The 25793-nt window shown below is 39.4% G+C and overlaps 1 protein-coding gene across 1 annotated transcript in view; it reads left to right on the forward strand.

Annotated features, from left to right (window-relative positions):
* Positions 1-25793, forward strand: part of plxdc2b (plexin domain containing 2b) — a 124058-nt gene that overhangs the window by 82362 nt on the left and 15903 nt on the right. Inside the window, exons 6-11 of the mRNA XM_084747212.1 lie at positions 959-1077; positions 2734-2833; positions 12017-12112; positions 12299-12380; positions 19594-19654; positions 19737-19890. Coding sequence (XP_084603338.1) covers positions 959-1077; positions 2734-2833; positions 12017-12112; positions 12299-12380; positions 19594-19654; positions 19737-19890 — 612 coding nt within the window. The remainder of the gene's footprint in view (positions 1-958; positions 1078-2733; positions 2834-12016; positions 12113-12298; positions 12381-19593; positions 19655-19736; positions 19891-25793) is intronic.

A 25793-nucleotide genomic window follows, 5' to 3' on the forward strand; every position in this document is an offset into this window, starting at 1 on the left:
GCAAATTCTCACAATTTAGAAGCTGGAGAGCGTTAACTTAAGTGACTAATCAATTACCACACAATGGCAGATTGATTTTCTGTGGTTAAATGCATTGTTTCTTCCCTACATACTGTAATTTCAGTTTTATATGCCGTCTTAAACTTTTCCCCAATACAATGAAGGTGAAAGGAACTGAACTTGACAAATCTACATTATCTAGTTTAACCAGGTTGTTCTTTTCTGAGTTCCTTCTATATACATTGTGTAGAGGTGGCAGCTTTAATTTCAGAGACTGATTTATCAAAACTGGAACAAATAAAGCCAAAACTATGACTTGACACCACTAGAGATGGAAAAAGTATGTCCTTTTGTCCTTGGGTGAACTCACTCTTAATGTTTGTGCCAACGTGTCTTCTGCTTCAGTCCCTGTTGGTGCTGCTCTCAGCCGTTATAGTTGGAAGTATTTTCCTATTCCATAAGAAGAAGTCATTTACAGCGAGGCATTTTGTCTTCGCGCAGCATGAAAAGCCTTCAGTATTGTGAAAATTGCCGGAGCTACATAATCCATCACAGTAACCACCACGCCTTGATTTGGTTTTGTCAAAAGTTTCAGTTTTATTGCTGTTTCATCCTGCTCCAGTGGAGTGTTTTCATATCAGCGCTCACACTACTCCGGTGTCAATCACCTCACACCCACAGGGGGAAATGAAACCTCTGCCAGGAAATAATCCCCCAGAAACAGATCACCTTACAAACATGATTGTTACATTGATGTCTTCTTATTCTCACACGTTTGCCCGGTCAGCAGTTCATTTCACGCTAGAGCTGAGACAGTGGAGATGGTATTTCAAGAACAGTGAAAAAGAAGTCAGTATTAGAAAATAAAAAGTGTGAGCAGGCAGGCAGCTATCGTTTTTTTATCTAAGCAATCCTTAATGTACTGTATGTGTTTTCATTGTGGTTCTTTCTCTTTCAGGTACCTCTCTGGTGGTGCAGTGGGACCACGTCCACCTACAGGACAACTACAACCTGGGCAGCTTCACCTTCCAGGCAACACTGCACAACACCGGCAGGATTGTTTTTGCATATAAAGAGGTCAGGACTCATCGATCAAACTTTCCCGTTTTCCTATTTTATCTCCAAATAACTATGATTTACTAAGACAGTGTATTTATTATGTTATGTCTGACTTTTACAGTCTTTTTTAACACCATTTAACCATCTGATTCAATGAGTGACATTTTTATTATCTTACATAAAACAATGCCCAATCTGAGTGGGCTTACAACACAAACTAATAAACGTCAGATCCAGGGGGCTGGATCTTGCTTTTATGTATGAAAAAGTAAAAAAAAAGAAGACAGGAGGCCTGAGCAGTGCTCACAGTCAAATTGTCAGACCATCTTTGTCTTCAGCAAAATAGTCCATCTTGCTATATTTTCCAGAAGGGCTGCACAATTAATCACAATTGCAATAAAATCACAAAATGGTCAAGTGCAATATCCAAACCAGAACCAGATTTTTTGAAAAGGGAAAAATAAATGGAAAAAACAGCATAATAATAAGACACTTTAGGGCTGTACAGGGATCAGGGGTACTGACAGGAGAATTTATCTACTGTACTGTGTGTTTTTAGCAAACTTGAACAAATAACCCAGAGGCGGAGACTAGAAATCCAGGCTGAAATACCTTGTAGCCCTTCCGTAACACCAATGACATCACTGTGACATCACTGGATGCAGGAAGAGCAACGGATTTTGCAGCAGAAGAACTCAGCTTTCTAGGTCAACATGGCATGCACTCAGGAATTTCTTGCCTCAATTAACATCATTTACCATCAACACTGACTGGAGGTGCAGATAAAAAGTGGTGTATTTTTCCCTTTAAGTCAGCACCCGCCTTTTCAGCTGAGGAAACACGTGCCCCGTGTTCATGTGTTTCCACTCTGATCATTACACAAGAGTCCCGCCAACATGACTGAGAGCATAATAAATTTAATGATGACCACTCCTTAAGAAAATATCACTTCATGTCCTCATACTGTTCCCACATGCTTCATTTGGTTCTAACATAATTTGAAATTATGCTATTTGATTTTGCACTAGATCTCCCAGTGGAGCCGATTCGTGTCCAAATTTCAAAAATGTGAAGATAAACAACTTAATTGAACAGAGAAAAAGAGATGGTAATGAAAAATATGATCCAATAGAGACTGCTGTAAGAGTCTGAAATCGCAGTAACTAGTAATGATCTGTGATAACTGCGGTGGTTATAACAGCAGGGCTGCTTCTTTTATCACCGAGGCCTCTTTTCTTTAATTTGTTATTTTCACATGTTAGGCACGATGATCTCAAAGCTGCAAGAGTTTTTATCTCATTATGCCGCTATTATTGGTCTGAAAAAAGATTTGTGACCTCCGTCTTATCTTCCTTAAAGAATTTATCCTTGAGTAGTTTGTTTAGTTTAGCTCATTTCTTGCTGTGCTGTGCAAAATCAAAACACCACATTCAGAACTGTGCCTGTTTTCCCTGACTTCACAAAGCCGTTGCTCTTTTTCATCCTGTCTTCGTCTGAAGTTTTTATTCTATGCGCCAAACCTAGCCATATACTTTATTAAAGTTGCATAATGTCTCAGCAGATTCCTATGGGAGGTGGGTAATAAATTGTCTGTCTTGTCGGTGCTGTCAGACGAGGCTGCTCCAGTCAGATCGTCGCGGTTCTGGTAATTGATTTTCCCTTCTTCTATTTCAGATCCCCATTGAGGTGTCACAGATCAGCTCTGTCAATCACCCGGTGAAGGTGGGCCTGTCTGATGCCTTTGTGGTGGTCCACAAGATCCAACAGATACCCAGTGAGTCTCAGAAACACCTATACAGATTATATTTGCTCACTTGAACACAGAAAGGAACTGTTTTTTTGAAAACAGAAAAAAATCATGATGAACTAATGCAGCTAAACGCTCTCCCTCAACAGCAATTATCCAGTCGCGGCATCTGTAACTAGGCATGGCAAGCCCAGTAAAAAAAATATGAATTTTGTCAGCATGCCGAAAGTGTGAGGCTGCAGCAAGAGTGATACATTTCCAAAACCAGGAACACAAAAGCAAAATTTACAGAAAACAGTATGTTTATTTTTACTGTGACGACATGCGTTGTTCTTACCGTGATGAAAACCAAATTTACCCTGAATGAAACTTGAGATTGACCCTACAAAAATATTGCAGTGATGACATTAATGAGCTCAAACCTGCCATAGGCGACACATGACCGTGATGTTGTGGTCAGGTGGTTTTTGTCACGGCCCTACGCCAAACTTTTGCATGCTTTGGATACGTTTTAAGAAACTCTAACCAGACTTGTTACCCGAGGTAGTGTTATGTTGTAATCTTGTTGGTTAATCCAAATCCTCAAAGCCTTTTGTCTCGTAAATTGAAACAATGTGTTTGTGTGTGTTTATGTTTCAGTGGTGTATTAGCTCTGTCCTCAGTGCTCTTTATTTGCATGTCATCTCTTGGCGAGGATGGACGTGCAGCTTTAGCCTCAGTCTTGTAGCATACAGTACGCACATTTAAACCCTTTTAGGGGGTTCTCCCTTTAAATCAAGTCGGCTGGAAACATCAAAATTCAGTTGTAGGTGGAGTTTTCAATCAGTTCAATTCAGCTTAGGCAGATTGTGCTGCGGCAAACTTAAAACACATCGGAAAAAGTAAAAATACACAAGTGATTGGATAGGACGAACAGGTGAAAAACTAAACACTGCAGTAGAACAGGTCTGGAGTAAGGATGTTAAGGATTAATCAGCATTGATAATTTAAACAATTAAAACTGTATCCAAGAATATTTAATCAATAGTCTAGAAATGGCGGTATTTATACCTCATTTGACATTGTTTTTTCTGGTGGAGTTAAGTAAGAAAATTTGAAATAAAATGACAAAACAACACAGAACAAAAACTTTAATTAGAAAAAGGTTGAAAAAACTATGTGTTATGTATTTTCTACATTATTAATGATTACTCAGTTGTTATCGTTTTCAACTATCAGTGCACAACAGAGAGAAAATTTGAGGACTCTTTCCACCAATGGCGAATGAGTGAGTGATTTCCTGTAACGGTTGCCAAGGTGAACTGCAGTCTAGCACAGAAAGCTCTGACAGGCGTAGCAACGGTAACTAAGAGGGGAGGCGGAGCTTAGCAGAAAGTCATTAAGCTGACTAAGCACATGGTTTCATCAGCTTTTTATTTACCCTTTAAACTGTGTCTCATGGCTGCGAGTTCGGCCTCGTCTGTTTTGCTTTAGTTGGAGCGACTGTCACCACCTCCTCTCCCAACACCGTTCCACCTTCTCTCAGCGGGCAGCGGGCAGCGCCGCGGGCACAGCTCCAGATCTGCCTCCCCCGTTCGCTTTTGAGGCTCCGCAATTTAGGCCCATTAAATTTAAAGCAAATTCGAGCAAAGGGGAGACACTTCAAACCTTTTCATCTGCAGTCAGACTCTCGTGCTCTCTCATGGGCTCTGATTCAAAGTCTGCCACAATAATGAGTTGTCAGATATGATTTATTCAGTAATTTAAACTCTGTTTTGGTTGCGTGTGTGAAACTTGGATCGCATTTATTTCAAAGTTAATACCTTATAACTTTAAGCCCAGTGCATAAGAAGGGCTTTTTTCGTCCTTCACTTGGCATCTTTATGTTGAGTTAGATGGAGAGGCGATTACAGCTAAGTACGTCGTGAGAATGACTCTTGTAAGTCTGTTTTAAGAGTAAAACAACCCTCCAAAACATAAGATCCTTGGAGTGGAAGGATTTTCTGACATGGGCTCTGTTTTTTGTCTCATCTGACGGTTTTTCCTATAAAATCTCTTTCTCCAAGGCTGTAGTTGGCACTGAGTGATTTGTATATTGAACCTGTTAACGCAGTCCTCGTAGACTTCATAAACCGAGCTGTCTTTGATGCCTCTGACACAGCATGATGAAACCAGCGTGTGCAGCTTTTTGGTTATGGAGTGATGAAATCTTGAATGGAAACAGAGTGAGACCGAGATGTTGTGTTGTACGTGAATGATGTCTCTGCGGAGCGTGCGCTCTCTACTTCGTGTCAGACATGTTTTTCTGCTCTGATCATCTGAAACGATCACTGTGCTTATTCTGCTTCTCAAGAAATCCAAATGTTGTAATACATCTCATTTTGGGGAGAGATGAAACAGTCAAAATTGTTGTTTTTTTTGTCAGATACAAACAACTAAATACAATACCTGTCGTGCCCTCATTTACATATATCATATTAAATCTAAATTAAGTGTCAACATTTGAGACTTTGCTTGGTAACTGACCCTTCCTAAGTCTTCCTAAGTGGACCAAACTTAACCTTGGTCACCTTCCTCCTCTCCTGTTTCCTGTTCTTAAATATGCTATGTGCAAGAGTCCTCTGTATTTAAAAGAAAAGCTAATTTTTAAGATGGTTGAAATATGTTGCATGGGATCTGTAAAAGCATCTTATGTATAGGCCTAGTCATATCTTAAGTTAGCTATTGTTAGAAAAATGCTAGTTAATGATGCAAGTGGATGATATGAAATAAAGAGAAAAATGTAAGAGTATTATTAACATAACCCCGTTTGACTGCTCAGCATGCATACTTGTTCAAGTTTCAAACATTATAGTTTTGCTTTTAATATTACAAGACAAAAGGCCGTTTGGTGGAAGACAACTGCTGTGCTTGGCAAATGAAACGCTATCTCGGGTAACGTTGGCCGGGGATGTTGGAGTTTTAAGTTTCCAGCTAATGTTAGAGCAGACCAGCACACAGTTTGATCCATTCCTTACATTTCTGCCCCTGAGTTTTTGGTTTTGGGAAGGCTAAATAATAAAACAAAACACACCCTTCAAACTCTTGTCGATAGCTGAGGTTGCCTTCAGTCACTGCAAACAGTCAAACTCTTGCAACAGCTCAAACAAACGAGGCCTTTGTTTTCTTGCAAAGTACACAGGTGAAGACAAAGGGCAGCATTTGCATCCAGCACCTGTCAGTCTGAAGGACCTGACGAGCCCGCTGAGCTGTATGAAAATAGTTTGGAGACACAGCAAAGGATGCAGCATCTAAGATCACAGGGTCTGATAGTAATAGTCCTTATGATAGAGAATGGCACTTTAATAGGAAGCTGTTCATAGATGGATGGGGACTAACCTTTAGAAAAAGCAAGAATCAGCAGTTTTCATGGAGAACAATGAAGCCATAGTCACTCATTCCTCAAGAGGTATTCAGTCCCTGCTGATAGGATGGTTAGAGTTCCCATTTGTTCTTGCACTCTTAGAAAAACAGGTGCTAACTAGAACCATAAGGAGTTCTCAAGCTTGTCCCCATAGGACAAGACTCTTTGTCCCTGGTAAAGCCTTTTATACAAGTTCCACTGAGAGAGTTTGACCTAGAACCCAACTAAAAGGGTTACACCTTCAGTAGAACCATTTGTAAAAGGTTTCACCTAAAATTGCCTATGATGATGACTGCCAATGTTCTACTGAGATCCTTTGTATATTCCAAGGGTTTTATCTGGAACCCACCCTGTGAGTTCTACTGAGAACCAGAGACCTCTGTCAGGGTTCTATACAGAACCTTACCCCTTTCTGGGTGCTATCACAAACCCACCCAGGGGGTTGGTCTTTTTTCTATTCCAGTGGTTTTATGTAGAACCCACCCAGCTAGTTCTACCTATGACCTTTCTATATTCCAAGGGCTTTATCTTGAAGCAACCCAGGGTGTTCCCGTGAGAACCCATGTGGTACAAAGAACCCTTGATGAGAGAGTTCTCCAGGATTTCAACAATCCTTTAAGAACTCCTTTCAAAAAGGGAACCCATAGTCTTATAAGGAACCCTTGACAAGCACACTCTTCACAAAAGGGTTCTTCAGAAGCAAAATTTTCTGGGTGGCTCTTCAGGAAGAACCATTTTGGAACCCTTATTTCTAAGAGTGTGCACGTACAGTAGATATGCAGGTTAAAAAGATGGTGCAGAGAGGACTGTTCCTGTAGAGGAATGTTATTATTTATTTGATAAAAGGAAAGTTGTCCTTGAGATCTGCTTCAGATCTCATTTAAAAGTGATCATCTTGGTGAAAGAAAAATATTTTGACATGTTTTCATCATGTTTCAAAGCATTCATCCCAGATAAATAAATGGCTTCTGATAGCTGGAATGTTAAAGGTTCCATACCCTGAGAACTTAATCTGACCAGAGACGAATCAGAGAGGAGAGCCATGCCCGCTGCAGGCCGTACCGTGAAGAAGTGTTTCAACTCGGTTAATTGTCTTTGCAGCCAATTACAGCGCGGCAACCATGGCAACGAGGGGAGACCGTATTTAAACGGCCGTAGCTTCATCCCGGATTAAAAGCTCAAATAAAACATTTTACACCGCCTCTGGGCAGAGCAGGCCGACATCCCATCCAGTAAAGGAAAGAGATGAGAGAGAAGATTTGTGGGTGTCCTGTGAACAGGGCGTGTAATTAACAGGTCAGGTACAAGCACACGTGAAAACCCTGACATTAATATACTCACAATGGTAGATTATGCATTATCAGTCACAGTGAGTTATTCTTAAAATTAAGCCAAAACCACCTCCGTCCTCTTCATGTCTTCTTGCCTGTACCACGATTAATAATCTTGACTCCCGGCAGAAAGATGCCAAGACTGGAGCTATTAATTATACACAGTCATGGTTCTGTTTTTATTTTTAGGTTTTTCACAGCTCGTCTGCACTTAAGAAAATCAGAAACATTGTGATTTGATGTATTAGAGACATCAACGAGCCAAGAGTGTGATCATGAGGGTTAAAGGGGTTGATCGAGGACATCGTAATATTTTGTAAAACAGTACAAACAGCCAGAGAGCTGTCTGGTGGCAGGACAGTGTGAGCCTGCCATTTCACCATCGATCTTTAACTCAACGTCTTGACATCACATTTCTATTGATTTACATGCAGTTCTTCCAAATGGATGAATAAGCAATAAGAGGCTGCCCGGTTTTGTAATTTCATCAAAGCAAGTATGGAAACAGACATTTTTTTCCATTAGGTATTACGGCTTATGAGCGTGACACAATGTGCAAGTTCTGGAGGCACATTTCTGCCAATGTGATGACAAAAGAAATATCCTGTAAGTCATTATAATGAGAAACCTTCTCAAAATAATTAGTCACATGATTTAGTATCATAAAATAACAAGTGAGCACCTAAAATTCATGAGTTAGTATCTCAAAATAATGATTTACTATCCCAAAATAATGATAAACTTCTTAAAAATAAAGAATTAAAATAACAACAAATGTTCTCCAAATCACGAGAAACAAGGAAAAAACAAGGAATCAGTATTCCAAAATAATGAGTTAGTCACTCAAAATAGTTATTATTAGTCATTATTTTAGGATACTAGTCATCACAAGTCATTATGTCAAGAAAAGTACTCATTATAATGACTTACAGGATCTTCTTTTTTCATCACATTAGCAGAAATGGGCTACCATAACAAGTGTTTTATCTTTCTGGATGTCATTTTAATTAGACTCTCTTCTTTGTAATTGATGACACACTTTTGCCTGTTTGATATTATCAGTAGAAGGTAGCTGAAACCTCATTAGGAGTTGTTTATGTTGTGGCTGCGATCAGGCAATAATTGATCTGATTTGCAGCTTCCATCCACCTACAAAGCAGAGGCCAGCGAGGCTGCACGGTCTGCCCACACATCAGCAGCCCCAGGCTGGGGAGCTGACCTTCCTGTGGCCCCCACCGTGTCATTAGGCACCTGATAATCCCTTTGCTAGAGGCAAGAGGAAGTCAGGCACCAGGGGAGGAAAGGAAGGGAAAGGAAAGGCGGTCTTATTCTCAGGTTAGACCGAGCAGGCTCACATTTGCTGCTTTGATCAGTTGTCCCGTGTATAATCAAACCAAGCAGGTCTGCAGGGAAGCAACATCCTCTCACATGAGGAGAACAACAGGAGAACAACTCTGTAAGCAGCGCAGTCAACAATTCCCCGACCAGAAATCAATCAACCAAACAAAAAAATAACCTTGAATAGTGTCAGATGAATTTGCAAAATACTCTTATTTGCTTTCTTGTCCTTAACCTGCATTGGCTGACTTTTTTAGGCCACCGAGGGGCAGCAGAAATAATCTCTAAACACAGCAGTGACATATTATCACCTTATAAGAAGATTGTTTTGCTTTTTAACACATCTAATATTTACTGAGCAACATTAGGATTCATTGTGTGTGGTGTTTCTTGTTATCTGAGGACTGTAAGTCAAATGTTCACTCTCTTTTCACTGGTGTCTACCAAATCCTGAGGGAAATATCCGTCCCTTTAGCTTCTAAATGCTCCACTATGTTCACCAGCTTGTTGCTCATCTGATGTCTGGTGATGGACAGGTAGCATGCAGCAGGAATTTAGAGTATTTTTGTTAAAAACGGGTGCCTGATTAGGCCAAAAACAATACTAGCCATGTTTCCACATAACTGTAAAGCGAATTAAAAGCCAACTTTTGGAATGTCATGAAAGTGAGATAAAAGAAAAAAAAAGAAAACCAGGCACCTTGGCCATCTGTAAGAAAAAAAAATTGGCAAAGGTCCTCTGGAATTTTTGTCAGTTGGACAAGTTGTGATTATTCTTTCATGGGACAGTCAATGCAGACACTGAAACCACGTCTTCTTCTCTCAGTGTGGAAACAGTGTGGTCACTACATCCCAACATGAGGATGTTTTTTTCTTTATTTGTTGTTTCCATCAACTTTTTTCTAATGTCATAGAGTGAACCAGAAGTAGGTCCTGTTTTTCTGGGAGACAGATGAACAAACTCATTATAAAGTCGAGGTGAGCTGCAGATTCAGGTGATAATTCTCTGTGGGCGACCACTTTCACATTGATATTTGTTATTGTTATTATAAAAATATCAGTTACTGCCTCTTTAACAAGGGACTTAGCTGCGATTTAAATAGGGGAGAAGATTGACAGCACTTCTAAATCAACCAGGCGCATAATTAGGCTCAGGTGATTGTGAGCATAGTCTCGCATAAATTCCAATTAAAAACCTCCTATAAAACCGCAGCTTTTTGTTTCTACACTAACCACAGGAAACATTAATTGTTGAGCTTCAGGCCGGAGATTAGGGATGCACAATAAATCACAACTGTAATAAAATCACAATATGGCCGAGTGCAAGATCCAAATCACAGAACAAGAACCAAATTTCATTTCTTTTTTTTTTTTTTTCTGTAGTGTTGCAGAGACAACCTGGTCTGAAAATCTTGTTCTCTAGACGAAAAAAAAAACATGTTTGTTTGGTACAGACCTCAATAAATATCACATCATCATGATTTTAATAGTTTTTTTCAGTGAACATGAACATTATAATGCAGAACTGATCATTTCCACTAATCTTATCATAAATTTCAATTGCAATTCAGTCAAAATAATTAAAAAAATACTTTTTTTTACTAAATCATGCAGCCCTACTGGTGATATTCTTCCTTTTAACAATGCATTTGTATGTGCATTATGGCTGTCTTGTATATCCTGTGTACGTTTGGAGCGTTGGTTGTCCTCTGAGATTAATACTATGCATATGCAATATGAAATACACACATGAACAGTAGGAGCGGTGCAGGGATCATAGTAGAGTCCTGGTGCAAGAATGAAGTGGCTGACAGCAAACTGCTCTACTGGCTCACTGTGGATGCTGTGTGGTGGACATTAAAAAATAGTGGCGGTGTTTCTCATTAATTTCTCATATTGGAGAGAGACAAGAGAAATATACTCGGCATTGTCACAGTATGCTCAATCTATTATGGCACCAGTGTTGCTTTTCCTGCTGTGACCTCAAATATCGACAAAATAGTAGCCTTGTTGAGTGTCGCCATGTTTATCCTTTATATAATGCAAATCTGGAGGTGCCTTCTTGTGGTATCCGGTATATTGGTATGTGAACAGTTGCATTCATGATGTTATCTATGTGTGGTTAAAAAGCAGGTTTATCTCCAGCCTTAGAGGTGCTGATGTACAGATTTGTTTTACCTTTGCATAGAGCTAGGCTAGCTCTTTCCACCTGTTTGCAGTCTTTTTGCTAAGCTAACCATCTCCCAGCTGTAGCTTCATATTTAACAGGCACATCAGATTAGAATTGATCTTCTCATCTCACCAAAGGCATAAGCTTATTTCCCAAAATGTCAAACTGTTCTCTTAACTTCGAAACTGTCTCAGAATATTACAATACTGTATGATGAATGAGACTCACAAGCCCCTGCTGCTGTGTATGTTACACAGCCACAGTCTGGTGCATTGAATTTCAATTTTGTAGCTCTTTATTCAAGAAAATTCAAGTGCTATAGGAAATGTCATGTATTGAGCAATGCTGTGATACACGTTGCTGTGCATCCCAATGATTTATTCTACAGATTTAAAGTTTCATTCCTGGAGCGGCTGCATAGAAAGTCTCTTAATCGAATTAGGCTTTAGATTAACCACTATATTAACATCACAGAGGAGTTATTATCAGATCTGTTGGGCTACTCTGCACGAAAAGAGCCCTTTTGACTTTAACAAAGGATGTAATTTATCCTCCTCTTTTCCATTTTCACTGATGGTAGTGAAGATGCATGGGCAGCAAAAGCAAGCAGCCCATTTTACACTGACCCATATGAGTTATAAGGGCCAGAATGCAATGAGAGTCAATGATGTATCTAATCAATCTCTCCATCTTAGCCCGGCTGATGACTTGCTGTTACAGATGACTGAGAAGGCAGCCTTTCAACAGGGTCTGATTGATATCAGCTCCCAGGGGAAATTGCTACCGTCCATTGCCAAGTCGTGGGCTGACACTTGGGCACAAAGCGAGGGGGAGAAATAAAGTGCTGTGGTAGCATCCCTTATGACCTGATTCTGCCTCCCGCTCACTTTCCTCTTTCTGCAGGGACCACTCGTCCCAGTTTTTATCTCTGGCTGGAAGATTTGCGATGGTCTGTTCCCTCACTCTGTCTCCTCTTTCTCCGAAATATAGACGTGAGGCGGAGGACAATCTACGAGTACCACCGTGTGGAGCTGACGAAGACGAAGATCACCAATTCTACAGCTGTGGAAATGATGCCTTTACCCAGTAAGGAGAATTTATTCTAACTGCTTTTGGCTCAGTCGGTGCAGGGGGCTTCTGGATTAATGTTATTAGATGGATTTCTTGTCATTAAATGGCCTGTAGACCTTTTCTTGGCCATGTGTCCATTATGCTATTGATTGCATAAATTGTTTTGAAATATGACCTTCTTTTGACCTTTCTCCTCTCCAGCCTGTCTCCAGTTTACCAGCTGTAGCGCATGTATCTCCTCACAGATCAACTTCAACTGTAGCTGGTGCCATCGGCTCAACAGGTTTGAACACTTTTACTCTGAAAAGATTGATTGGAAGACCTGACAAATATATAAAACTGAGAAAAGTTGTCCATCAGATGGAATCAGAAAATGTCAGTATCAAAATAAACAGCAATGATTTTTCTTTACATCAGCTAATCGTTTCTGCAGCAAATCCTCACATTTAAGAAGCTGGAGCCTGCAAATTTCTGCATTTTTTTCTTGATAAATGACTGTAAACAATTAATCAGCTATTAACATTGTTGGGCATTAATCTTCTGTTGACTGACAAATTGATTGTTGGAATTATTTCAGCTCTAACTCTCACACCCATTAACTCTGGTTTGTACATAACAGAGGCATGAGGAACCGCCTTTCAAAGGATTTGGCTTTGCTTTTTATCAAATAACGTGGTATTTTGGTGTATCCAGCACTTCACATTTAATAAAATCGAAACTTTGGACCATTTCGATCATAAATGTTCCCAAAAACACGGTGAAAGTTCATGTAAACTATTGCACAGGATCGTGATGAACCTACTGCAGTGTCACCACAACTGCCAGATGCAACCAGCTGAGATGTTTTTTGATTAAAGTTTTTTGTCTAGTGTAATGTAGTGTAAGAATAGTGTAATAGTGTGTATTGTAACCGAAGTAATGAACTGGATGATAACTTCTCCATTTAAAATTTATTTAACATTTTGTTTTTTACTGAGAATATTACAAGCAGCCAGGCAGCTTTACAACAATATAAAATGGAAGTGCTACATATTCATAGGTTAATGTTTTTGCATAGAGCTGACTAGATCACCGTCAGTAACTGAATTTAATTCTGATAAGTAAACACTATCACGTAAAATTTTTCAGGGTTATAACAAACCAAATTTCATGAAAATCTGTTCAGGATTTTGAGTGATATACAGTTTATTTTGTAATGAAGTCTGCATCTGTCATTTGTTTACTAGCAGACCTTGAATAGTACGGTGACTGCGCAGACACATAGTGGAGATGCCAGCAAAGCTAAAAAACAGGGATTTATTAATCTCATTTTGTACCTAGTCTTAGTTGATCATAATGTATAGAGTATGAAATTAATCTGTAGATTAAGATTAATCTAAACTTTTCTATGGATGGCAGTTTTTGAGCCAAAACAAAGGTGTAAACATGGCTTAAAACAGACTAGGCAAACCTTGTTTTTAGCTTTCCAGTTGTTGATGATTTGCAGCTCATGCCGGCTGGTTAAGAGCAGTGAGGAGTCAGCAGTCATTATAAAACAGAGTGAATCCGTGCAACCACAAGAGGCCCTTCAGCATCCAACCATACATGTGTGCAAAAATATTGGGCTTCTTCCCTGTTTTTGACACACACACATGCACACACACGATCTTTTACGTGGTCGAACCCCGGCTGACACCTGGCAGACATAACAACATCCATCTGTACGCACAGCCCTCTCCAGTATCTCTGTTACCGCTGCAGGAGAATCTTATTCAGTGAATGTAGTTCTACCATTTAGACGAGACAGCAGCTCACTTTAACATTCATTCAACTCACACCTGTTCTGTCAACCTCTGCTCTGCTTTTCATCTTATCCTTCCTGTCTCCCCTGCACTTCAAACAAAAGTAAATATTTGAGCTGCTAAAAGAAGTGTTAGTGTTCCTCCCCTGAATTTCCTGACAGCTGAACTGTGAGCTGTAGTGGGTTTTGTTTTGCTGGGTAGAAAAGTTTGAGTTAAATAGACTGAGAGGAGAAATAAATTATGGAGAGATATAGTTGTGTTATCACCCATAGACTGAAAGTTAAGAAAGTTTCAAAGTGCAAGTCAATAGATGTTTACTGTACTGATAAATGTGCAGCCTGAATCTGCAGAAAATGTTGTTTTGGAGGTTGTTGTTGGGGTTTATTCAGGCTGACTCGGGGCAGCCACTGTCTCCTCACTTTTGTATGCTGCTGCACTCTGAATGCCTTATGCATCAAATATTCATCTGCCACTCTTTTATTTTGGACTCATCATTTATTCTGTGTGTAATGTGTTTGACTACAGAATTGTGCAGCACTTCCGCTCTGTCCATCGAGATTTGTTATTTAGGACTTGCGAGGGGTTTTGACTTTCCCTTTTGCCCTGCATCTTAAATTCTCCTGAATTTGACAAACTAATTTACAGCGCAACAACATGAAGAGGTGTTTTTCCTCTCAGCAATTCGTGGACGCTGTGGAGAGATACTGTACGCCTGTAGCAGTGATCTCATTAAGCTGCATTTTAATTAGCTTTCTAACTGTGTTAATATCTGCCCTTTGTATCCTTCAGCCTCTTCCTTTGAAAAAGGCAAACATGCTTTAAACATGTGCTAATTAAAAAACGTGGCGGCTTCGTTGGCTCCGGGGTTAATGAAAGGCGCTGACATTTTAAGAGAACAACCCTAATGAACCCTCTTCACAGTGAAGTGGTGGGACGGTGAGAGCGCAGCGCCTCTCTCATGCTAAGTTCTGAACTGAATTAGTCTGTTGTGGCGGATGTGTGCAGCCACTGCTGAAGCAGGTTAATAAAGCAGGACAGAAGTCCCAGTGGGACATACATAAGTGCCTTTGTAGAGGAACATTGATGTGTTTGGAGGAATTTTATTGACTTGTTTACCTCAAAAATGCAGCTGGTGAACATCAGGAATGCAGCTTGTTGAAAATAAATGGGTGTTTAATATGTTTTAGTAGTAAATCTAGTAGTGCAAATATGTAAAAACACTGTCACTTGTAAATGTTCTGCATTCATAATATTATCAAGTAAATTATTATCAGTAAAATATATTCAAAGTAACAAAAGTGAAATAAGTCAATATGAAGATATGTTATCCCCTATCTGATTTAATCAATCAATTACTCAAAAGTGTTACCTCCACCATGGACGTGATATTCTTGGTTCTGTTTGTGTGTTTGTCCGCATGATCGCAGAAAAACTACAAACCAGATTGTAATGAAACTTGGTGCAAGGGAGTACCATGGGCCACAGAAGAACCCATTAGATTTTGGGGCAAATCCGAACCATTGGGCCAGATACACTAATTATTTTTCTGCTGTTGTTATAATTGCGAAAGAGGTCAATTATAACACCAGTGTCTATGTGTCAGGCCATCATAATTACAGTGAATGGTGTGTGACTAAATAAAGGCCTACGACGAAAGAGAACAGCCACAGACAGCCTCAAACAACATTAATGTGGCATTTATGTGAGAAAAAAGCTATGTGTAAACTATCCTTTCTGTTTTTTAACAGTTACTATGGGCTGTGAAATTTTGCACTTTGTATGTAATAGAATACAGGCTGTGGTGGAGGGCTCCGGCTGCTCTTCTAGTTTAAGATATGTCTCTAAAACATTTCTAGAAATGAAGCCCTGTATCTTGTAAGAAAAGAGAAAAAATAGAAGATTAGAACTAGAATTAAAATTAAATTAAAATACAATTTGGTTTGAACTGAAACAGGCTGAAATATGTGCATTGTTTGCCTGTGAATTTGGTGGCGGACTCCGCCACTAACAACCATCAACGGTGTCAAAAACAGGGTTTGATTTCATGAAAATCATATGGATTATTAATTTTAAACACACAATATGTAAATTCTGTGCTAGGGGTCTCTTTTCGTTAAAAGAACAACAAAAGAAGTAGTTTGATGATGTTATTGTGAAGTAGTGTTGGATCATGGGAGTTCTACACTTTTAAACAATCACCATCGCTGAGGAAAATCATGCTGACTCATTCTCTGACTCTGACAACCCATGTTTTCTCAGAAGTTACATCAATTTGCACCTAGCTAGCAAGGAAATGTGCCATGACCTTGAAAAGTTGTGTATTTTTCCGGGTTGGAACATTGATGGAAGCATTGGGATCATGTAAATACATTATAAACAAAATGTACAAGTTTTCTTTCCACCACTACTTCAAATGCAAAGAGTACCTGCATGTCCTCCATGAGTTTGAGATGCCATTTCAAGAATAAAAACCAATAATGAAAACGGTCCACCCTGCTGTGAATGCAGGAAACCTGAGGAGAAATCTTCTCTTAGGTGAGAGTTATTTATATTCAGATGAAGCACCTCCACCCATTTGTAATTAAAAGCATTGCTAGCGGAGATGGTTACCATTGAGAAGAAACAAAACAGGAGCTCCCCATAGCGACAGGTTAGACCAGACCTGCTCGGTAATATTGTGTCTCGTTCTGCTTCCCTCTCCTCCCTCTCCGGGGGAAAGCAGTCGGGGAAAAGTGGGGGATTAAGCGGAGGAATCTGTCTCGCCTGATTGAACAGATGAGGCAGAATTTTTGGGGGGGAAATAAAAGGAATGGGATGATTAGAGAGGTAGAAAGATGAAAATGGACTCCTTCACATAAAGCCATTACCATAACAATATGTTCTCTGGAGAAATGGGGCCTGCTGGGGACGTCTAAGTCTCTACTGGACTCATATTGTCCTCGCAGCACAAAGCACAGATACCATTGCTGCTTTTGCGAGTCGGTCAGAGGTTGTTTTCATTTTTATGCATTTTTTTCTGTACGTCACCCACATGCAGCGACAAATCGTTTGCAGACTACCAAGGGTTTTCAGCTTCAGTTTGCTGGACAGAACGCAGTGTGAGTGGGTTTACTGCTTTGCATACTAACTTTTCCCTCCAGACACGATACTGTTTGTGGCAAAGAGCCGAGACATAAGTTCACCAGTGGGTGAGTTATAATTTTCGATCCAGTTACAGCATGAAGGATTAGTAGCTGCCGTCTTGATTACAGTCTGCTTTCTGGGGTTATTAGACGTCTTGGGCCGTGATACACAGTGGCCTCAACAGCACCCTTATCCCAAGGCCCCATGACCCCCTGAACTTCCCCCTCAGAGATCCTCCGTCTTCATACTGTACAAAGCCGATCCTTTGTTGAGTTCAGACCTCAGAGGGAGCCAGCGGGTGGTGCAGATGTTTGCCTTTCGGCTTTATTCAGAGTAAAAAAGTAAATAGAAAAATTAAAAATATTATTCTTTAAAATGATAAATCATACCTATGATTCCTATTGATGTGGTTCAGATTACACTACAAGTCTGTTAAAGGGCCAATCCATCAGTTTTTACATGTCAAGATCAGTTTACAGTCACATTCTATATAGCCTTTAACCCTTGTTAGAAAAATGACCAAAATGCATCCCCCTCTGTTAACCTGCCCTCCCTCCTCTTCATCACATAGTAGCAGAGAGGATGCAGGAGCAGAGGGATTGTTTAGTTGACTGTTAGTCTAGTCTGCCTGACTCACTGATCCTTTATCTGACCGATCTGACTTTGTGACCACATCTATGGCCATGACCATGACGCTGAAATGTCAGCTCCTAACTGTGCTGCGTATTGATGAATCCATGGTGCTGTCCATGGTGCTGAAGTAGCAGATAAACTTGTGCTTGAGACTTTTTCCCTAATGACTGATTGATTGATTGATGACAGTGAAGGAACTTTGCTGTATGTCATCAGCCTCTCCCTCCATATCTTAACTGTCCATTTAAAAAGAAAGAATTTATCTGGAAACGGAACATGAGGGTGGGATATACATTTGGGAAGGGTTCAAATCAAATCTAAAATTTGGTTGGATTCTTCAAAAGTGGGCACAGCTTAGCAGATACAGTGACAAGATACAGAGTCGTAGAGTTCTGGTTCCCAACCTGGGGGTCCCAACTCCCACAGGGGGTTGCCAAATCTTCACAAGGTCACGAGGCCATCTTGATTTGAAGGGGTGTAAGAAAGCATTTTAAGGAAATATACATTAGGCCAATATCGCAGCATTGCACTCATTTCTGTGAAGAAGCCTAATTAGATTATTTTAAAGGCTTAGGTTGTAATTAAAAGATTAACAGGGATTTGTTGGCAGAATATTGCATAAATTTATTATAATATTCATAAGTATGTTTTCATTAGTGTATAATCACCTGCAAATAAGAATCCTGGTGTTTTCATTACCTTCGAATGAGCCCTTTATATCTACAGAGGGACTGAGTCCTCCTCCATGGTGGTTGTTGCATCACCATGTTTCTACAGGAGCCCAGAACTGACAAACAAACACTGGCTCTAGATATGGGCCTTTGTGCTTTGTGCAAGACTCTCAACCACCTTAGTTTCTGCTACATGCTCAGAAGGGAGGGAGAGGTGAGGTGTTTACAGTCTGCAAGCTCACCACTTGATGGCGCTAAATCCTACACACTTCTTTAAAGTGAGGTGAGGTGAAGACCTGAACACAAGCTATATTCCCTCGCTAGTCTTCACTCACTGATCAACAGCCTCATCCTGCATTAGAAAAGTTAAAAGAAACAAAGAGCTAATAGAACAACATCCAAGTGTCATAAGAAGCCAATATAGTTTGTATTATTGTTAAACACAAGTACATAATAGACATTGTAGAGAATTGTATTTAAAAATACTAAAATAATATAAGAAAAATTGATCTCTTATGCAGTATTCACAGGAAATAATCTGCTCAAAATTAATCCAAATAGCTTGTTTTATGCAAACTTCCTGCATGTTATTTTTACAGTTTATCACATGGTTTGTACTGTTATTACTTGCATTGAATATGATATAAAATTTCCATATAATATGTTATATCATCAGTCAGGGGTTGTCACTTTACTCAATGAAAGAATAGGGGTCTCTTTAGTAGAGGACTGATGGCCTGCACACACACCTAACTCATCGTCTATGTCAAGTCAGTTTCAAACACTAATTTTATGATAGCTGCTGTGCTTTGGTCAAGTGCAGTTGTATTTAATGGGCAAGTTTATGTCACTTTGGATAAAATATTGATTAGGTAAATGTATGTTTTGGCCCCAAAGTTCAGGATGAGTCTTCTATTTTTGCTATATATATCTGGCATAAAACAAGCAATAACTGAACAACTGGCACAAGGAGGGAATTGCATTTTGGAAAATGGATTTTTTATATCACCCTGTCTTAAAAATACTGCATTATAAATTTTAAGTAGTTTTAAAGACATGGGAGTTACCCAGACAAAGGAGGGTCTAAACGAATGATCCCAATTTTTGTGTAATGTGGGATCCAGCCCATGTTAGGGGCTGAAAGTCAGGTATCTTCTGCTTTGTTTTTTTAATAAACTTTTCTTTAATCTGTCTCTCGTAAATCCCCCAAACACAAACCACACAATCATATTTATTAAATCTACTGAAGATTCACCTTTTGACTGATATTTGTTCCCTCTGCCTTCAGATGTTCCAGTGGCTTTGACCGCCATCGGCAGGACTGGGTGGACAACAGCTGCCCAGATGAGGTAAAGACTTGAATCTGGTGAAAAACATCTGTGTGTTTCTTTGGAGATGCACGCAGCCACAATAACATGTCTTGTCTTTTAGACCAAGGACAAGATGTGTGACATCATCGACACCACGTACCTCTACCCCTTCACCACCACAATTGTCGCCAAAACCACGTCCAGGAGCAAAGAGGCCACTGCAGGCAGGGACGCCGTCTCCACCCCCCACCCTCCAACCAGCGTGCCCACTGAAGGTAAAGTATAAAACACAGAGCTGGAACGAGGCCATGGTGCATATTGTGCCGGGACTCAGAGCTTTCCGTCAGGCAGTGATGGATGCTGCTCTGTTCTGGCAAGATGTTAAATGAAGTGCATTTGCTGGAACTGTTCTTTATTGGTATTGATGTGTTTCCTCTTTTACAACATGCACAAGACACTTCTTTCTCTTTTGGAAAAGGCATAAATATGTTCTGTGGCTCTCCACTTAAGATAAAAAAAAATCATTCCAGATGGTAGGCAGCAGAGCAAGGCGCAGCAGCTGTGTTTGTAGCAACTTTTAAACAATGTAAATTGAATTAAACAAATCTCACCAGTCAAAATAGATGCACCCACACAAACCTGCGATCACAGTGTTCAGCTCTGCTGGCTCACCATCAATCTTTGTTCTTGGAAGTCTTTTATTCCCAAAAACGTCCTTTTCTCATGATGGATCGGTTGTTGTATCAAAAGTATTCTCTAGCTACTATTATTCTTCTTAATCATCTTTCAGGTTAATTATGAAGCATTAACTTTCCGTATTTGACTGTGAAGGCGAATGATGGCCAATTTTCATTTCTGAAGGCTGAGTGTTTAATGGGAAATTAGACAGAGCGCTGGCTTTTGTCAAAGTAAGTGAAGAGTGACTTCACAATCATTTTGGAGTTTAGTGAAATTGGCTCGATCTGAACCAGATATTGAGGCTTTCTGAAAGCTGCTCCTCGTTATTACCTGTCTTCTCTCTCCATTTCGAAGTCTCATTTTACATTTGAGGGCTCTTTCTTGCTGGTTCTCATGTCTGTGGCTTTTTAGAGAAAAAGGGAAAACAGTGAACTGAGGCGAAATGAAATTATACTTTGGAGACAGTCAAAAAAAAGAGGACTTTGTCAAGTTATGCTGAATATTTCCCATAAAGCCACAAAGGCAATGTACAGAAATATAGAGCCATGTATGTAATATGTATAATAATATGTTTTTTCCAGCTCAAAACACACAGCTGGGAGCGCTTAAGAGCTCTTTGCAAGCAAGACATTTTTTCAGCTGAGACAGTTTGGTTGCTATGATGCAGAATACCCACAGAAGTAACGGCTAATTTATTTGTCTTTAGTACCAAATCTTGCAGATAGTTTGTGTTATCAACAAACACTGAATGTAAAAATGTTGGCATAAGGTAGAGTGCTTGTTCTGGCCCTAACTCTAGATAAAGGGAAGACTGAAGCATGTAGAGAGAGAGGACGGGTCTGCCAGTCTATGTGGGGTCATGAAATTTTGTGGGGGAGGAAACAACCTGGCGAGTAACATCTTTCAGTTCAAGAGGTAAAGTTGGACAGCTGAGTAAAAAGTGACAGTGATGAGCAGAGTCTTTTACCCAACATTTTTCAACTCGGAAAAGACAGAAAAGCCAAATGTGCAGCGTTCAGTGCAGGATAGGAGCTCAGCCTCATGCTTTTGGTGTTTATAGCTGAGAATAAATATGTTGTGAGACCATGTACAATGTCTTTTAAAGATCATTCTGGTAATGGTGTGATCTACAGTGACAGATCAACAATAAGTAACCACAGTATGTAGGATATAGTACAATAATTAGTCCAGTAAACATACACATATATATATATATATATATATATATATATAAATATACACATAGAGTACACAATTACTTAGGATGTTGTATTAGCGACACATTAGTGTCTAACAGCTAGTATAGCAGCGAGCATGTAATGTATGAGAAAATTACTTACATATATACATATATATACATTTTAGATGTGTTTTAAAGTGCTCCATTTTTATTAGTAAGGAATTAGCTTCAGGCTAACAGCTATAGACAGGAAAGTTGGGTATTAAGTATTAAGAAAGGACTAACCTTAACTTTATATTTAAGTTATTAATTAACTCAATAACTTTGTTGCTAGTATAACACTTTTTGTGAGGAATTTGCCTGTCAGTGCTCATAGTTTGGGACTGATACAGCAAAACAAAACAAAAAAGTATAATAAATTAGAATATTAGGATACACAAAGTTTTGAAAAATATATGTAGTATATAGAAATATACATTACAGTACAAAATGTTTGCAAAGTCAAATAAACTTACTACCACAATGATAAAGCTATTTATGAAAATAATTCATTATAGACATGTTTATAATGCACTTTAATCTGCTTATAGAACTATATAATTATAGTTATAAGCCCTTATAAATATTAATTATGATACACAATAAGCATAACATAACAGGGTTATTTCATTAAGAGAATTTCTTGACTTCACTTAAATCACCCAGTGACCACTTAGAGTACCTTATAATCATGTTGCATTATAACAGTGATTATAATGCATTTTAAAGTGATTATAATGTATTGCAATTAAGAGAATTATAATACATTACGAGTCTTGCAGAAAACTGTCAGTGAGTGACCAATAATCATTAACAAATATGTTTTAAACATGACATTTACAGGAAGTAAGTGTTCAAAGATAAGATATTTCATCTGTCATCAGTCATGTGATTCACTTCAGCTTCACTGACTGACAGTATTTACCACCAAAGTTTGAGGGGGTCGTGTTCCTTTGATATTGCAGCGTAAAGTATTGAGCACATGATTCAGTGAACCCCAGTGGGAGGCTAACCCGAACCACACCGCAGAATAATATCAGAGTTATCTCATGCAAATCCTCTCTGAAAGGAGCAGTCAGGACTATCCTGCTGATGATAGCAGAACAGCCAAGGTGTCCTTTAAAGTTTATTTACTTTCATCCCTGTTTTTTTTTTTTTTTTTGTTTCCCCGTGTCTCCAGAGATGTGAGAGTTACGAGCTGGTTGAATTTGCGGTGCCAATTTTCAGCTCATTCCCATTTTTATGACTTTTGAACAATTTATTTAAGTAAACAGGCAATTAATCTTAATCAGCTCCAGATGTGGTGGTGCTGAATCAAAATGATAGGAAGGAGCCACTCACTTGCTGTCATCAGTTGAAATACTGTGTGTATACCAAAGGCACACACACACACTGTACTGTATGTACTGTATTTCCCTCTGCTTGTCTTCTGTTAATTGTATGTGATGTCAGGGACACACAATAGGCACATTGACATGATGGACAGCCAATCATTTCAGACATCCACTCTTATCCTTGTGATGAATGGATTTACTTCATCCTTTTAAGAACATGAGCCCTCGTCTACAGAGCAGGTGAGCCGCTGAAGGACAAACTATGTATCTGACTCATACTTAGAAAATCTTCATTGTCCATCACAAATTGATGCAAATGTGTCTTTGACATGATTTGCATGATAAATATGGTAAATATGGCTGTAAAAGCAGAAAAGATGCAAAAATATATGCAAGCGTCAGAGTAGAATGTCCTTCGTTTCTTGTTTGTAATGTAAAGGATAACACTGAAGACGTAAATCTTTGAAAACGGTTCATAAATATGTAGTTTGACTTTAAAAGAGGTTGGGTAATTTTCCAGATGGGCGCTGCAGTTTTTAGCAAATGCTACTCAAATAGGAGGAAATAGAGCTTTGCCTAAACATGATCAATATATAAATATTATGGAGAGCGCAGTCTAGACCTGCTCTGTACGAAAAGCACCCTGAGATAAATGAAGCGTCACATTAGTTCATGCAGGACACGGGAGTCATACACCCCCAGCTGCTGTCAGCTGTCAGCCCGCAGTCTGGATCATTTCTAATCAGTCACACACCAATCACAGCCCATTCGGAGGACAAGGCGATCCATTTAAATGTGACTCCCTCGTCATTGATCTCTGCTTCACCAGTGCCGCCACACATGCGCTGCACTTTGCCTCCTCCACCCCAGCCTCCACGTCTGTACAGATGCTCGGAGGTTAAATGGCGCTCATGTCTTGCTTAGGCTCACCTTTGAGGAGGTTTGCATTGCACTTCTTCCACTACTTCTACCTCTTAAAAGCAGAGCCATCAGTATCATTTCTCAATGCGATAAATTAACATTTATGGTCATGTTTTTCTCATCCTGTCCATCTTTCCATGCTTTTCTTTCCATTCCTTTTCCTTCTGTCCTCCTTTGTACTTTGTACCAACTTTTAAATTAACTTACTGACTACTCGGTTTCAAAATTTTATTTTTCCAAGGTGACTAAATACTTGTCTGAAAAACAGATTTTTAAGAGACTAAATAACTTGAGATGGGCTTTTGTTGTGTAATAGTGCAGCGTCTGCAGTCTTATTCCACTCTGCTTCTTCTATCTCATTGATGGTATTTTTCTTGTATTGTGGAGTTTTTTTTAAAGTCTTTCTCTATCCAAGCCTGGGTTATCCATTATTTCATTCCCATATAAAAGGTATTTACTTTCAGTAGCCGACCTTTTCTCCATCGCAGCACCATTAATCATCTTGTGGGGGCTGAGCTTAAATGGATACTCCATCGCAGTTGGGGTGCTGGGAGTGCTGCTGGGATGAGGGTGGATGCAGTGAGTTCAGGGAGGAGTGTGAAAACTTTCCCGCTGTGAGGCAAAACAGGACGAGTCCAGATCAAACCAGGACGTGGTGAGAGAACAAACAGAGGAACCACAGATATAAAATGTGTTTAGCTCATGTGTGTGACTGTATCTGCGTGTGCGAGGTCCACGGGTCACTCTGTGGTATTTGTTGTGTAACCGACACCAAGAAACTCCTCGCGCTCTCTGACACGTACAGGGGATCAGGTTCCCCAACGCCCACCTGTCTGTTCAGCTGCAGGGGTCAGAGGTCAGGTTACACAGCAGGCTGGGTGGCTCGTGGTCGTGCTGGCGACCTGCAGCTGGACGACAGAGTGAGAGAAGGGAGACACACTGAAGAAGAGAGACGTATCTCGGTGGGTTAGGGTTAATCTCCTTTCTCACTCTGCTGACATTCGACTAAACTTGCCTGCTTCAGAGGAAATACTTCAGAGGTGCCAGGGACACACAGCTAAAACTGACACAGTCCAACACAACACTGCTGCAATAAATCCTACTTTCATAAAAGATCTAATGTTCGGTTTCTGTAGAAACTGTTTCAGCGACTTGGATTCAATTTTATGGTCTTTTTGGAGGATTTAGTTTTTGGTGTTGTTGAACTTCTGTTGAACTTAGAAAGCTTAATAACAGAAACACCTCGTTTCATCAGTTTTCCCCAGATTTTCCTGTGCAGTGCAGGATTGACAGTCTCAAAAGTGCATGTGTAGCAGTCAAGAAGATTTTGCAGCTTCACTGTTAATCGACAGATTTCTCATTGTTTTTATGGATATTTTATTTTCATCTGAACATTACATGACTGACCTCCCATTTTTAAATTATGCTATGTGGCTCAGTTAGTTTTACCGCCCATTTTTGTCAGTATCTTCAATATCAACTTAGAATCATGAGCTGAAGTTAGAGAAAATCACATTATTGTTTTATTAGATCCAACCAGCAGAGTTGCCAAAACCTTCTTACCTACTCAAGTAGAAGTGCAGATACTTTTGTAAAAAAAAAAAAAAAAAAAGAAGATTCTGGTAAAAGTAGAAGTACCGATTCAACTTTTTTTACTTAAATAAAAGTGAAAAAGTACAGGCTCTGAAATGTTCTCAAGTAAAAAAAGTAAAAACAAGTCGTCCTCTTACATCATTTTGCGTCTTTTTGTTACGTCTTTTAGGTTGTTTTTTGTTGGGTTACGTGTCTTTTGTCGTGTTACCTTTTTCATGTTGTCTTTTTCTAGATTAAAAACACCGTGATGTTTACATTTCTTAACCAATTTTGAGGCATTTTAAGATTCAAAGGTTTCTGTTCTATGGAGAGTATTAACTTACTCCACATGTAGATGGAGTTAGTTATTATTTCATATAGATCATAAACCCTTAAATATATAGGTCTGTCTTGACTGGACCTAAATGAAGTACAATCCAAAGGCCAGTGTGGA

Source organism: Lutjanus erythropterus, chromosome 21, assembly GCF_056507025.1.
Source record: "Lutjanus erythropterus isolate fLutEry1 chromosome 21, fLutEry1.hap2, whole genome shotgun sequence".
In the NCBI taxonomy this organism is placed as follows: Eukaryota; Metazoa; Chordata; class Actinopteri; order Lutjaniformes; family Lutjanidae; genus Lutjanus; species Lutjanus erythropterus.